Raw genomic sequence first — 15,982 nt, 5'->3', positions numbered from 1 at the left:
GAATTTCTTACGGCTGATTTTGATGTTATCTTTGTAGTGTTTCCTTTGAACACCAGCAGCTTCAACAGGGAGTAAAGGATCTGATTGTGGAGTGACAAGTTCGGCATCCAAACGACATGACCATCCACTGGAGTTGGTGTTGCTTTAACATGGTGGATTTGCTATTCACCATTGACCTCCGCCAGTACGCTGGTGTTAGTGCACCTGACTATCTGGGAGCTTCTCAAAATCTTTTCTAAAAGTTTCTTAGGTGGTATTGCTTCAGGGCTTTCAGGTGTCTACTGTAGGCGGATCACGATTCAGCTTCTACAACCCCTGTGATGACACCTCCCACACCGCAGAGCTCCCTCTGTTCAAAGGTCAGTCTCTGAACCAAAAGGCCAACTACTACAGAGTGACACAACTAATAGAGCCACTGGCTTACAGCTCTGGTGGCCAGAGTTCAATCCTGACCTCTGGTGCTGTCTGTGTGCAGTCCGCACGTTCTCCCTGTGACTCAAGTTTTCTCCTATATCTAAAACAATTATACTTTAAAATTCTTCCCACATCCCACCAGCTAGGATGGGTGGAAATTAAACTGACATCCTCAGGCTCTCTTCCTAGGCAGAATAAGACCATAGGATATAGGAACAGAAATAGGCCATTCAGCCCATCGAGTCTGCCTCACCATTCCATCATGGCCAATCCCAGATCCCACTTAACTCCATACACCATATCCTTTGATGCCCTGCCTGATCAGGAAACTATCAGCTTCCACCTTAAATATACCCACGGACTTGACGTCCACTGCAGTCTGTGGGAGAGCATTCCACAGATTTACTATTCTCTGGTGAGAAAAAAAATCCTCTTTACCTCTGTTCTAAAAGGTCACCCCTCAATTTTGAGGCTGTACCCTCTAGTTCTGGATACCCCCAACACAGGAAACATCCTCTCCATATCCACCTTATCTAGTCCTTTCAACATTTGGTGGATTTCAATGAGATCCCCCTGCATTCTTCTAAATTCCAGTGAGTACAGGCCCAAAGCTGCCAAACACTACTCATATGTCAACTCCTTCATTCCCAGAATCATCCTCGTGAACCTCCTCTGGACTCTCCCCATTGACAACATATCCTTTCTAAGATACAGGCCCAAAACTGTTGACAATACTCCAAGTGTGGCCTAATTAGTGCCAACATTATGTCCTTGGTGTTATATTCTATTCCCCTTGAAACAGCATATGCAATAGTCAACAGAATCTTGCTGAGACCCTGGTTATGGCAGCAGGTGATGCCAAGAGACCACATTTATCCTAATTCAATTTCTTAAGAGTTGCCTTATGGTCCATTACTGATGGTGCTTCCTGTTCAATGCCTCTGCACCTAGACAGCATTTGTATATGCATGGGGACTTGAGAGCACCTTCTCAAAATACTTATTTCAAACTTCAGCACAAGGGTAAAAGCTCTTTTTAAAGACCTGAAGAGACTTTGACTGAAAAGGAAAATAAATAAACCATGAACCCATAGCAAATCTGCCAACCAGTGCTTTTATGCACATTAACAATTGCACTGACTTGTTCATGTAATGAGGAGAACATGCAGCACTGCCTCTTTCCTCTGCTTGACAGTGTCTGATGTCTTCAGACTGACTGCTGTGATCCCCAAGGCACACATCGATTTCACTGAGAAGTCTATTCCCTCAGGGAGCTTTCATTAATTCAAACAATAAAGGGGGTTTTCCAAACTACTTACATTATTCATTAAATGTTAGCTATTGCGTTACCTCATAACATCTAAATTTTCCAAACTGGTCAACTGTACTCTGAGGCATTCATACCTTGCTTAACTAAGGAAACTAGAAGTATGGAGGATCACTAGTGTAGTGCTTAGTGCAACACTATTTCGCCACTGTCTGTAAGGACTTTATTCTTTCTCTCCATGAACACGTGGGTTTCCTCCAGGTGCTTTGGTTTCCGCCCACGTTCCAAAGACATATGGTTAGTAGGCAATTGGTCATGCACCTAATTGGATGGTGCGGGCTCGTTTGGCTGGGAGGGCCTGTTTCTTGGCTGTATATCTAGAAATTAAAACTGCTTGCACTGCTCCAGGTGTAGTCTCAATCTATTTGGTTCAATCTCTGGAAGCAACACAAAAGTCATTGAAAAGAGGATACATTAGGTAGATGCAATGAAAGAACCTGCCTTTGGCAAATCCAGTTAGCTTGGACCCAAGTATATTAACAGTCACAACGCTGGAATCTGCTTGCATATAGCAAGGTGACATGAAAAAAAAAGATGACAAGATGATCTACTTTAGGATATTGGTTGATGGAGGCAATGTTGGCTAGGAACCAGGGAGATCAACTGTGCTCTTCTTCTAGGAAGTGCCATGAGATCCTTTATGTCCCTTCAAGAGGTCAGTAGGACCTTGGTTCAATTTCTCTGTTGAAAGTCAGTGCAATTGTCATTAATGTTTTTAAGACATTAAAATCCTAACATAGCTCAAGTATTTTATTCACTTTACATCGGAACCACTGCATCCAGTGATATGCAAAATTCACCAGGCTACGTGTACAACTTACTGTATAAATGGACATACTTAACTAAAGCATAATACCAATTTAACATAAATTCCAAATTAGTCCTTTAGCCCTTGAACTAACCAACTACTCTTCTACTGTTTCAATCACATTGAGTCTAAATAGAGTATTTTTTGGAAAACATTCTTGACGATACAAGCACCGTCTATCAAGTGTTTAAGAGTCACAATAGAAGATGACAACTTAACAATTAACTCCCTGGATCACAAGGAAGCTATATTTGCACCAAGGTTGAAAATATCTCTTATTCTGATGCCTCAAAAGGATAATCTAGAAGAGTTTAGTGCTCCTTCTGAGATTAAAAGAAACATAAAACTACTTTACAATAAAGAAAGGCAAGGTGAAAATAATCCCAACACCTCACTCCCTTCCTTTAGCCCTTGACCAACTCCTAACAATGCCTCTATTCCTTCTTTCTCCCTAATTTGTATGAATCTAAAATTAATCCCAAAATCCAATCTCTGTTGCTGTGTGTAATTCTAGACAAGTTCCACTGTATTTTTCCATTTGCTCCCTACAGTCCTGTAAAAAGTCTAAAGCTATTCCAACTGCCCTGGTCTTTCTCCACAGCCTTGAATCACTTCAATATAACACCCTACTCACCGTGACTGAAATACCGATGTACAACACAGCACCACTCCAACTTTCAGAAATCATGCGCTTTTGTTTCAGTGCTCTCAGTAACAGACTGGGCTACGGGCAGCGCTGTCCTAAATCATAAAGTTAGTGATTATCATTTTACTCGCGTTTACATTTTTTGTACTTAGAATGACACGGAAGGTGTGCCCGTGCCTGTTCGTGGGGAACAGTCTCTGATTCTCATCACTTGTTCCTTACTTTCCTTCACTCCTGTAACTCACTATCTGTCAGCTGCCCTTCAATTCTCCTTGCCACTAAACTATACTAAAGAGTGTTTTTTAAAAAATCTTCAGTGGTGATTGATGGAGGTGCCAAATAAAAGAGCTGCATTGTTTGGACCGCAACAAGTTGTAGGAACCATGGCAAGTGCAGTGAATTTTATCATACCCCAGTCCTGTGCCTTGTAGATTCGAGATTGTTTATTGTGCAAAGGAGAACCAAAGTATTGTTCCTCCAGATCAGATGCAGTGTAAAACAACAAGCATAAAGAACATAACATTTTTTAAAACACAATAAATAGAAATAGATAAAATTAGGTTATATACATAGTCTGATTGTATGCATATAAAGTGATGGCAGGTACAGGGATATCTACACATCTGATAGGAAGTGATAAAGCAGGGGGTGGTAAGGAACATGGTGGGGCGGGTTAATGGGTGAAGGTGTTGATCAGTCTGTTGACTTTGGGGAAGTAACTGTTTTGAGTCTGGTAGTCCTGGTGTGGATGCTGTGTAGCCTTTTCCCCGATGGGAGAGGGATAAACGGTCCATGAGCAAGGTGGGTGGGATCCTTCACGACATTGCTGGCCATTTTCCAGCGCCTGTCTCTACATAGCGGGTTTCAGTGATGCTTTGGACAGTTTTAAGTACTTGTCGTAGGAACTCAGTCTGTTGCAGTGCAGCTTCTTAACCACACAGTGACCTAACATGTTGGGATGCCCTCAACCGAGCCGCAACAGAATGCTGTGAGTATGGTTGTGCAGAGTCCATCTCTCTTCAGCCTTCTCGGAAAGTTGGTGAGCCTTCTTGAGTGTGGAGGATGTGTTTTGGAACCATGAGGGGGTTGTGCAAGGATGATGGAAAGGCTTTGGGGTGACAGGAGAGTCATTTACCACAGAGTGCCCAGCCTCTTACGTTGTAGCCACAGGGCCAGTTGAATGATGACCTACTCAGAATGCCGGGAGTGAAGGACACAACAACAACAATGTCTCTGAATGTTAATAGTAGGTGGTTACACTTTCTTTTGGTGGAGGGAGATGGTTGTGTCTGACACTTTAGTTCCTCCACCAACTGTGAAACTTTAATATATTGAAAATGCAAGTATGGTAAAGCTGAAATCTAATTATGAGTTAGACTCCTTTATAGTCCTCATAGGATTGAACCATATTTCACACTTACTCATTTTTTTAAAATAAAAGATTTAGCATAAATTATCCAAGTCAGATTCAGTGGACTGTGAGATTAAAGCATATTGGTAGGGAATTAGAGACGGCAATAATCTTTTATTTTGTACTTAAAAAGCTGTGATGCTTCTATAACACCCTGGTTATGATTTTTATTGCTATGCAGTATTTTGTCTTAGCAGTTCTGTAAGAGCAGTCTGTTCTCTTTTAAGCCCATTTGGGTTTGAGCTGAAGATAAGGGGCTACGTTGTTCAACTCAGGAATGTTGTGTCAGCCACTCAGGATGGTGGAATTGGGAGAAGTTTCTAAAGAACACTGGGCAGAGAGGCTTTTGTGATGGACATTGTTGTGGGTCAAGGTCTTTTTTGGCGGGAGCCGGGAGAAGACAGGAGGGAAGATGACTGAGGATACCGTCCCTGTTGCACAAGGTACTTTGTGCAGATGAATGGCTTCAAGGAGGAAGGACACAGATTCCCATTTGAGATGGATTTTGAGCAACATTTGGAAGGTGCTGTGCATTTTCAAGCAGACCATGGCTCCAGTGCGCGAGTTAAAGACATCTTCAAGCTGAGTGCCAATTTATGTGTACATTTGGACAGGGTTAAATATAATGGGCCTTTTTTTTTTTCTTTTTTCCTATTCCTACTAACTGATAAAGCTGAAATTTGCGAATATACTTTACAATTGTATGCCGTGGATGATCTGTTGTTTCTTATCGATGGCTAATTGCACAGGGCAGTCTTTACGAAGTATTCACACAGGTCGGGGTCCGTGTGGTTGAGACAACCTGACCTCCGGGTTTTGATGGGACCAGATTCATACCAACCCTAGACATATGGAGTTCGAGAAAGGTGTTTTTCTCACTGCTGAGTTCAATGGCTGTAGTGAGGGGCTACCAAGCCACATCTCTAGAGATGCCTGGTTAAAAAGGGGTTTCATGCCTGATGTTTCACCTCCCTCAGTGTTGTGTTTCATCTTACAATGTATTACGAGGAACTCCATAAGCCACCGATAGCGTGTAACAGAGAAATAAGCTGGCAAGCCTTTAAGTGTAGGCTGGAGCTGTATGATCAACCTCAGAGCTTCCAGGGCAGAATTCTTGGCAATGTCACTTTCAAAGATGTCAGGCAGATTCTAGGTATAGTTGCCTATATTTCTATTGTGACTACAAACACTTAAGTAAGTTTCTTTCTTTTTAAGTACAGTGGTTTGCTAAGTCCTTGCCATGTGAAAAGTGCTGTGAAAATGCTATTTATTTTCAGTTGCCTCTCTAACAATGACCAGCTAGAAGACAGATTCTTTGCCATTCCGCTTCCATGTGAAATCTATTGCTGCCCCTTTCTCTGAAATCTAAGATGCAGATAGGAACGTCTCATATTCCAATCCCTACCCTTGTCCAGGCAGTAAATTAACAGAAAGTAATAATAGCAATAACATTCATATTTTACATAAACCATCTTATATGGAATTGATATCAACAGGTTCCCTCTTTGCATGGCAGGTTAACAAACATCAGGGCTTTATTTAGAATGGTAGCATGAAAACTTACGAAGTTCTCCCACTTTGAGGATTTCACACAGCATCCTGGTAAGCTCAATACTGCTCCGACCAAATGGACACTCATGTTTATCTTCCCGACTGCTGTTCTCCAGCACAATCTGTCAGTAACCAGATGAATAGTAAACAGATTACTAAAAATTAAACTTCTGTATTCCAAAATGCCAAACCACAGAGAGGAAAGGAAGGGGTCTGGGATGACTCAATGAATCTCTGGCAATGCAGCCACATCACCTGAAGTGCAGGTAAACCTTGTCTGTACTACATACATAATCCCTTGATTTTAAAGCTCAAGTTTCTAGATCTATTGGATTACATCAACTGAGCAGATGCATATCAGATTTCTGCAGTAGAAGAATCTGGTTACTGCCCTATATTGTTAATTTGAAGATGACTTTTGTTAGAACAAACTTTGGGTTTAGCACATTAATATTTTGCAAACAACTTTGGCTACCAGTCTTCACATCTGAATATGTATTGAGGATTTAACGGAGTGCAGCTCTGAACAATGGGTTCCTGAAAGCCGTGAATCTGAGACCAGACAATGCTGATTAAAATTCACTTGGATGTCTGTGATGTATGTGCGAATATGGAGGTGTGTACTTTCAGAGAAAACATTGCCCATACTTGGTAAATATGGAATTGTTGTTTGATGTTTAGCACATAAAATACGGAGCTTCACATTGGACCAGTAAGACCTTTCAACCAAAAGTGCCTCCGTATGACGCCCACAGTACCTTGTTTTGTCAAATAAAGACGCTGCTTGTATCTACCAGTCACAAACAAGAGAAAATCTGCAGATGCTGGAAATCCAAGCAACAGGTCAAAATGCTGGAGGAACCCAGCAGACCAGGGTGAGGAAAGTACAGTCGATGCTTTGGGCCGAAACCCTTCTGTAGGATCAGAAGAAAAAAAGATGAGGAGAGTGATCCTGCCAAAAGATCTCTGTCTGAAATATTCACCTTTTTTTCTTCAGTCTTGCTGAAGGAACTGGACCCAAAATGTTGACTGTATTCTTTCCCATAGATGCTGCCTGGCCTGCTGAGTTCCTCCACCATTGTGTGGGTGTTGCTTGTATCTACCAGTACTTCTTTCTGGTGGCTTCATTCACCCAACAATTTTGAATCCCGTCACAACAATTTGGAAATTTATGTACTTAAGACTTACAGTGCGGAACAGGCCCTCCCGGCCTAAGGGCTGTATCACCCAGCAACCCACCAATTAAACACTAGCCTAATCACAGGACAATTTACAATGACCAATTCACCTACTAACCAGTACATCGTTGGACTGTGGGAGGAAACTGGAACACCCAGAGGAAACCCACACAGTCATGAGGAAACATACAGACAGAGAGTGCTGGATGGAACTGAACTCCCAACTCTAATCATGAGCTGTAACGGTGTTGTACTATCCACTATGTCATGGTAGTGCCCCAATTTAAGGTATGTATTAAATAAACTTGGAATGAAAATATTAGTATCAGTGAACATGAAGATGAAAGTTCATAGTGGTGGAATCAGGTTCAATGTTCTTGGAGGAATTCTGTTGCCATTGCAGAGTCAGGCCTAGAAACAACTCTAAGACAACAGTAACACGGTTAACTCTTAACTGCACTCCGAAATGCTTTAGAACAGTTAAAGTTCAAGGTCAATTTAGAATGGACAATAATTGTTGACCTTCCCAGTGATGTCCACATCTGAAAAATGATTAAGTAGGATGGATTCTGCATTGACAATTACAGAAATGTCCCAAGGAGTTTCACAGCGGCAAGGCTAGACTTGGCATCAATCCACAGAGATTGGATTTGAAGGGTAGCCAAAGGAGAAATCAGGAAGGAGGCAAATTAAGAAAGAGGAGGGGGAATTTCAAATTCAAGGGAGGGTTTTTACTGAAAATGAACAGGGCTGATCACTGACGTGAATTAGTCTGAGTTTCATTTGGATGCAAATTTACAGACAGCAGAATAGGGGATGCTGAATAGTACAAGATTAGAACTGTTAAATCTAAATGTAACAAGGCTTGGATGAGGACTTCAGAAGTACAGTACATGAGCTGAGATGGAGTGCAGTTGGGTGATGTTACTGAAGTGGAAATGGCCAGTCAGTGGTGACACAAAGATACACAGTTTGTAGCTCAGCTGAGGCCAAATACAACACCCAAGGTTGTGAAGCATCTGATTCATTTGCAGTTTGGAGCCAGGAAAAAGGATGGGAGAAAAAGAGTTTGCAGTAAGGATTGAAGACCATGGCCAATTTCACTGAAGAAAATGTGAGTTTCTCCAGAATTAGATTTGGACAAACAGTCCAGCAATTTAGGGATAAAGCCAAAATGTGAGCTGGGTGCAGTCAGCACAGATGTGAAAACTGACTTTTAATTTTCAGAAGATCAATCTGTAATTGGGCAACGGCAGGGAGAGGCAGGGGTGTTCAACAGAACAAGTGCAAGTCCTCTGGAGTCTCCAGAGGAAAGAGAGATAATGTACCCGAGGACTGAGGTGGGCAGGTACGGTCTCTGGAGAATGATGGTGGGCAAACAGGTGATGGAGATGGACAGATCACAATCAAATATGGAATCAATAAGTGACATGCACAAAATACCGAAGGAACTCAGCAGGCCAGGCAGCATCTATAGAAAATCGTACTGTCGATGTTTTGGGCCGAGACCCTTCAGCAGGACTGTGTACTCTTTCCCATAGATGCTGCCTGGCTTGCTGAGTTCCTCCAGCATTTTGTGTGTTACTTGGCTTTCCAACATCTGCAGATTTTCTCTTGCTTGTGATTGCATACTTTGGTTTGAGGCGCTTCAGCACTGCGGCAGGGCCAAGCACCTGATTCAGGGGATCTAAGCAGATACTCTGAGCAATGCAAGGGCAAGTTCAGGTGACTATAGAACTGCCAGCTTTGCAGTGCATCAAGACCCCTGTGTGTTGGTGTGATGTCTTTAACAACGGAATGGTGCAGATAAAGAACAGATTATCACAGCAACTAGTGTTACCTGAACTGTACAACTCTCACCAAGCCTTTATCCCACAGTTCTGCAGACAATAGCAGAAAGCTCTGTGCATGTGGCACAAAAAAGGGGAAAGACACACACAGACAGTCTGCCATATTGAAAACATCGAATAAGTCCTTAATATCTTTCCAGAATCGCACTGATAAATCAAGATTTCAAAATGTGTGTAATTGTTCTCTCTTGGTAGTATGTCATTGCAATCTTCCCTTCAACTGAACAAAGATTAAACTGCCTCAATTACACACGTTCCTGGCAATAAATCTGTGCATATTTTGACAGGCCGTCATCAAATCATTTTATCCAAGTTGCAAATGAGATGGAGATGTAACCGGATACCATAAAGAGACTGCCTTTTAGACTTGCTTTAAACTCAGCTGGAAATATCAGCTTGCATTCACTTAAAGGAACAAAGGGACCACACCCTGCCACCACCTTCATCATCGGCCACTCCCAAGGGAAGGAAAGACACTGCAGCTCACCTGGCTTCACAAGGCCACAGCATGTGACAAGGCCTGGAACTGACCAAGGTCTCAAAGCCACACTTTTCTCCCATCCACTCCCTACATTGCATGTGAATTGTGCATAATGTATAATCATTTCGGGCACTGCAATTTACGATCTAATCAGCCACATCATGTTTGTGAAAGCCCTTAGAAATATCCACTAGATATTCAAACCCCCAATGAAAAAACATTACAGGTCAGAGAAGCCTAGCAACCAAATGATCTGTTTGAATCTTTACAAAACTGCAGGAACAAATAATTTGAAGTGAACTCCTGTTAACACATTCACTTCTCAAGGCACTATATCAACCGTGTTTCTTTGCTCAGGCTGTTAGAATGCAAACTAGCAAATTAAAACTGAAAATGTTAGAAATCCTCAGGAGATCATGATGAGCTCACCATAACTTTTTCAACAAAACTCAATGCATTCTGACAAAAAGCCACTAACCTGAGACACACACCTGCCCATTTACCTCCTCCCTCACCTCCAAACAATCCTCCCAGGTGAGGCAACACTTCATCTGCAAATTTTTTGGGATTTTCCAACTGTATCTGATGCTCCCGATTAAGCCTCCTCGACACTGGTGAGACCTGACATAATTCGTTAAGCACTTTTGCTGCCATCCGCCAAAAACAGAATGTCCCAGCGGCCAAACATTTAAATTCCTACCCCCACTCCCGTTCTGACATGTCGATCTACGGCCTTTTCTTTTGTCATGATGAGGCCACACTCAAGGTCGAGGAACAATGCCTCATATTCTGTCTAGGTCGGGGGTCGGCAACCCGCGGCTCCGGAGCCACATGTGGCTCTTTTACGTCTGTGCTGCGGCTCCCTGATGCTTTGGGAAATAATTGGTCAGTATTTAATTAAAATGTATTTTATGTTAGTTTGTTAGTTTTTGAAATGTAATTCTAAATTTGAAGATTATGGTGATCTTGTACAATCTAAATAAGACGTTGTGGCGACCCATTTCCTGACACATCCGAACCGGCTCACAATTAGCCAGCGTTCAGGCTAAGGGTGATAGCCTACGGGGGTTTGTGAGTACGTGTCTTTTGGAGCATCCGCGCCCATGGGGGGGCGGGTTGAGGGAGGCTTAAAAACAAGGCTGTTTAGTTCGAATAAAGCTATCTTTGACTGCAGTTTACTGACTGCGTGTAGCACACCGCTACAACGTGTTTTTATCGCTGGCTGTCCAGAGGGGAGGTGCTGAAACGCTTTGTCGCGTGTCTGGAAGAAGTGAAAACGTTCCTGGGCAGCAAAGTGCTCACCTTTCCTGAGCTGGAACAGCCACAGTGGCTGGAAAAGCTACACTTCATGGTAGACATGACAGCGCACCTGAACACGCTGAACACAGCTCTTCAGGGGAAAGGACGCACAGCCCTGCACATGTTGGAGGATGTTTTGGCATTTGAGCGCAAGTTGACAGTGCTTGCCAGAGATTTACAGAAAGGCACTTTGTCTCACTTCCCCAATTTGAGAGAGTTCAAACAAGGTCACGACATGATAAATTCGGAGTATTTACATTCTGCAATCATCGCAATGCAAACATCGTTTGGGAAACGCTTCTGTGAGTTCAGAGAGGAAAAAAACACATTACCCTTCCCGGTCACTCCCCTAAGCATCGATCCATCCCTACTGAATACGACTGCATTGTCAGGTGTGAGTCTACCTGACCAAGTATGATAAATATTTTAATTGCCTATTATTTTACGTATATTCATATGTTTTCATTGTTCAGTGAAATAGTCCTTTTATTTTTCAGGTTGACAGCTGGCTGACGTTATTTTTGGTTTGCTGCTGGCGGCAAATTTAAGTTTGGCGTTTTTCATAAATACAAGAAGGACTCAAATAGACGTTGAGTATTTTACTTAAAAGTAACCTTCAACCCAATGTCTTTTTTTTCAGAGTTCAAAATGTTTTTGTTGCATGCAGAAATGTAATTTCGTTTTCTCTGCAGGAGTTCATCAATTTCATAAATGCAACACATTATAGTTTGTTTATACATAGCATAAAGGCAAAACAAAACGTTGTATGCAGTGTTATTTCATTTTAAATGTCAAACGGGTTTTGCGGCTCCCAGTGTTTTCTTTTCTGTGGGAAACGGGTCCAAGTGGCTCTTTCAGTGGTAAAGGTTGCTGACCCCTGGTCTAGGTAATCTCCAAATTGATAAAATAAACATTGATATTTTCTTCCAGTGAAATTTAATTTCCTTCTCCCTTCCCTCTTCAAATCCCCGCTCTGGCCTCTAGCCTCTTCTCCTCACCTGCCTATCATCTCCGCCTGTGGCCCTTCTTCCCTTTCTCCTGTGAGATTCCTTCCTCTCCAGTCCTTTACCTTTCCCCGGCCACCTGACTTCATCTATCATCTTCTAGCTATCCTCCTTCCCTTCCCCCCAAACTTTGTATTCTTGCGTTCTACCCCTTCTTGTCCAGTCCTGATGAAGAAGGGGCTTGGTCTGAAATGTCAACTGTTTATTCATTTCCATAAATGCTGCCTGACCTGCTGAGTTCCACCAGCAATCTGTGTGTGTAACTCTCCTTCCTTTTTCATAAATGCTACTTGAACAGCTAGTATTTTCAGCAATCTGTGCTTTTATTTCAGCATTGTGGCAATCCTGACTTTCAGACTTTAGGATGCATTTAACAACACTATGGAAGCAACCGGCCCATATGCCTTTACATACCAATAGTTCATCTTTCAATTTTTCTTTTATAATTTGAACCAGTGATACAAATAGAAAATATCTGCAAGCAATTATTAAAGAGAAACTGCCGAGTTCTGACTGACTTTGGCCTATACCCCGTGCACAGACACAAGTTCATACCCTGGCCAGTGCTTCAATGCAGTACCAAGGGTCTACAATGGAGGAGGTCTCACAGAATGGAATGTTAAAGCAGTGCCTTGCCTGTTCTTTCAGGTGCACTTCATAGATTTCCCTTCCCTCCTCCCCACTACAGCCCCCAACTCCTCCACCCCACCACCCAAACCTAGACAGATTACTGGGCAGGTCTCTGGTTATCATACAGCTGACATCACAGAAATATTCGATAATGAATTTCCTGCAATTTATGGATAAATTGCTGTGCATAAATTGGCTGCAGTATTGCCTACAAATGACTATTTCAAAAGTAATTTATTGTACCTCTGCCTCCTAACCCAAGTCATACGAATCAAACAATCAGGCTCTTAAACAATGGGTGCAAGATTGCTTAAGATGTGGTCGCTGTATAACAAACTTCTCTCATCCTCCACCAACATGGATGATTGAGGCTATGTCCACACTAGACCAGATAATTTTGAAAACGCCGGTTTCACGTAAAATCGATAGGCGTCCACACTAGGCATTTGAAAAAAATATCTCTGTCCACATTGAAACAGAGATTTCAGCGAATCTCCTCCTACTGTGCATGCGCAGGACACATCTACCAAAAACAAGCAGCATGTTTGGCGTCAAATCTCGCTGTGAAAGATGGTGCTTGTTTGTTCAGTTACGGACTAGAAAAACTTAAACGACGGGCAGTTGTTGGCTCTTGTGCAACAGGACTTAAAAGTAAAAAAAAATACTGGAGCGTATGGAGGCAACCGACAGGGAGTTCATGGACAGATTGACCCGGCTGACGACAAACATTGAAAAACTGACTAACTCTGTTGCATTAATAAAGCACCTTGTTAAATGTATAAAACATGTCTGCATCAGTGTTATCTTGTATTTCCATACAATGTTACATTAGGCTGTTACACATCTATTGTCGGAGAAGTACTTGCATAAATAGGTAAACCACCTTCATACGAGCAAGGACAGAAAGCAGGACAAAGTGAGTATACTTATTTATTCAGTAAGTTATGGGTCAAAGTATTTGGTGAGTATATTTCTAACTCTTCTGGCTTCAGTCTTGTCGCCTTCTGTTCTGAAATTGTTAGGTTGCTTTCAAGAAAACAATGAAATGGCGTGCTGTCATCTGACAGCGTTTTCAGATTTCTCCGGTTACTCAGTCCACATTGATCAGCCCAAGTGACGTTTTCAAAATTACACACCCTGGAGAGCGTTTCTGAAAAGCTCTGGTTTCGGGGGACAAAAATGCTGTTTTAGTGTGGACGGAGGGTAAAAACGAAGAGAAAAAGCTTCGGTTACGGATTTATCCGGCATAGTGTGGACGTACCCTGATATCCTGAAAAGTGGATTGAAGGGCCTGCTTTTATGTTGCGGGCACCTCCATAATGAAATGGCTGTTTGCATTGGAGCTTTGATGTTCTAAAATTATAACGGGGAGCAAATAGCTTCAGTCCAATCCACCCTCTCCGTATTTTCCTGCAACCCATTCTCTCTCCCGCAGCCAGCATTGGCACTGCCATTACTTTACACAAAGGAACTTTTTACAGCAGCTAGTTAACCTCTGCCATGTAGGAGACACCTGCCTCAGCCAGAGGGAACAATGCAGTCACAGAGTGAACACTTTCACTCCACACAGGCAGCACCAAAACTCAGGATCAAACCAAAGCCCCCGAGCTGTTGAGTCTTGGCCCAAAACGCCAACTGCACTCTTTTCCAAAGCCTGCTGAGTTCCCTCAACATTTTGTGTGTGATCCCCGAGTTACAGTAGACACAAGAGATTCTTCAGATACCCGAAATCTTGAACAACACACATAAAATGCTGGGGGAGCTCTCCAAGTCTGAAAGCATCTATGGAGGGGAATAAACAGTTGACATTTTGGGATGCAACCTTTCATCAGGAGTGGAAAGGAAAGGGCAAAAGCCAGAGTAAAGGGGGGGGAGATGGCAGGTGATAGGTGAGGACAGGTGAGGGGGAAGGTGTGTGGGTGGCGGAGAGGAGATGTAACAAGAAGCTAGGGTGGGGGGGGTCAATAACTGGAAAAGGTAAAGGGGTGAAGGAGGACTCTAATAGGAAAAGACAGTGGACCAGAGAAGGAGGAGGAAAGCAGAGGAAGGTGACAGGCAGATGAGGAAAATAGAAGGGGTGAGAAGGTAACCACAATGGGATGTGAAAGAAAGGGAAGTAGGGTGATTGGGGGGGGGGGGGCCATAAAGAGTAATTACCAGAAGTTAAATAAATTGATGTTTATGTTGTCCAGTTGGAAACTATCCAGACAGAAAATGATGTGTTGCTCCTCAAATTGGCTGTAGAGGAAGCCATGACCAGGCAAATCAGTGTGTGAATGGGAAGCCACTGGGAGATCCTGCCTTCTGCTGCAGAGAGACTGAAATCACTACTGCCATGACGAAACCAACTTTCACAGCAATGGAATACTATATAGCAGTAGTATTCCCCTCTATAGATGCTGCCTGAGTTGTGTGTGCTGCCTTGGAGCTGAGGTGTGCCAGTGACTCTTGCATCAGCATACTGTCCAAACTAAGCATGTTACAATAAAACTTCAACAACCCATTGTCCCCTTCTTCATAAATGTCAATGGGAGATGTTCACCACATTAACTTTAAATTCACAGGAACCCCTTTCCTGCACTAATTAACGAAAATGTGGACACGGTTTCAGCGAACTGACTGTCCAGGATTATTCTACGATCTGGTAAGTGAAAAATAAAAGTGTTCCATCCCCCCAAAAAAAAGTACAATCACTCTTTGTTTGCAGCAGCATCCTGGAAAAAGGGAACACTAGGACAGTCCATCAGTGTTGCTGTAGACAGACCATGCATCTGGAGTCCTTGTGTTTGCTGACATTAGAGAGAAAATCAATGAAAAATTTCAGAACCCAAATATTTGTTCTTGCATTATTCACAGCCCAGAGGCAGGAACATACTGTGATCCCTGCTTTACTTGCATTTGCCTGAGTAAACAGAATAAACATTGCCCTTTTCCTTTTGCCTAAGTTACATCTAATATTTACGGAGCTGGAAGAATGCTCCGCTCATCCAGAATAATCACTAGGGTGAGTTCTTTTGCTGCTGGCAACGGCTTACTTTCATATTCACCACCTCCCAATTTGAAGTGGAGACAGGAATCTCTTTCGGGACTGGCTTCACTCTATTTTGATAAATGGAATTATCTGCCAATGGCTCAATCTTACTCATTTGCAAGAAACATAAGATGCTGTGGCAAAAACTACATAAGGAACAAACATGTAATAAAACATATTCCTCAGGAAAACTACAAGCATGATAAATCCTACAGAATGTCCTCTTTTCACCGATTTATATTAGGTCTCACTTTGAATCTATCTTCTTGCTTGGATAATCAATAACCCTTCTAAGTTGTGTTGCGAGCTATATGTTCTCACATATCCACAAGAGCAAACTGAACAGAGACATC

The 15,982-nt window shown here is 42.5% G+C and overlaps 1 protein-coding gene across 1 annotated transcript in view; it reads right to left on the bottom strand.

Moving 5' to 3' along the window:
- elmo1 (engulfment and cell motility 1 (ced-12 homolog, C. elegans)) overlaps positions 1–15,982 on the bottom strand; it is a 221,969-nt gene that overhangs the window by 90,780 nt on the left and 115,207 nt on the right. The window contains exon 16 of the mRNA XM_059945420.1: positions 6,170–6,278. Within this exon, the coding sequence (XP_059801403.1) occupies positions 6,170–6,278 (109 nt within the window). The remainder of the gene's footprint in view (positions 1–6,169; positions 6,279–15,982) is intronic.

Source organism: Hypanus sabinus, chromosome 20 (genome assembly GCF_030144855.1).
Source record: "Hypanus sabinus isolate sHypSab1 chromosome 20, sHypSab1.hap1, whole genome shotgun sequence".
NCBI classification, from domain to species: Eukaryota; Metazoa; Chordata; class Chondrichthyes; order Myliobatiformes; family Dasyatidae; genus Hypanus; species Hypanus sabinus.
This window is presented reverse-complemented; position numbering and strand designations above follow the sequence as displayed.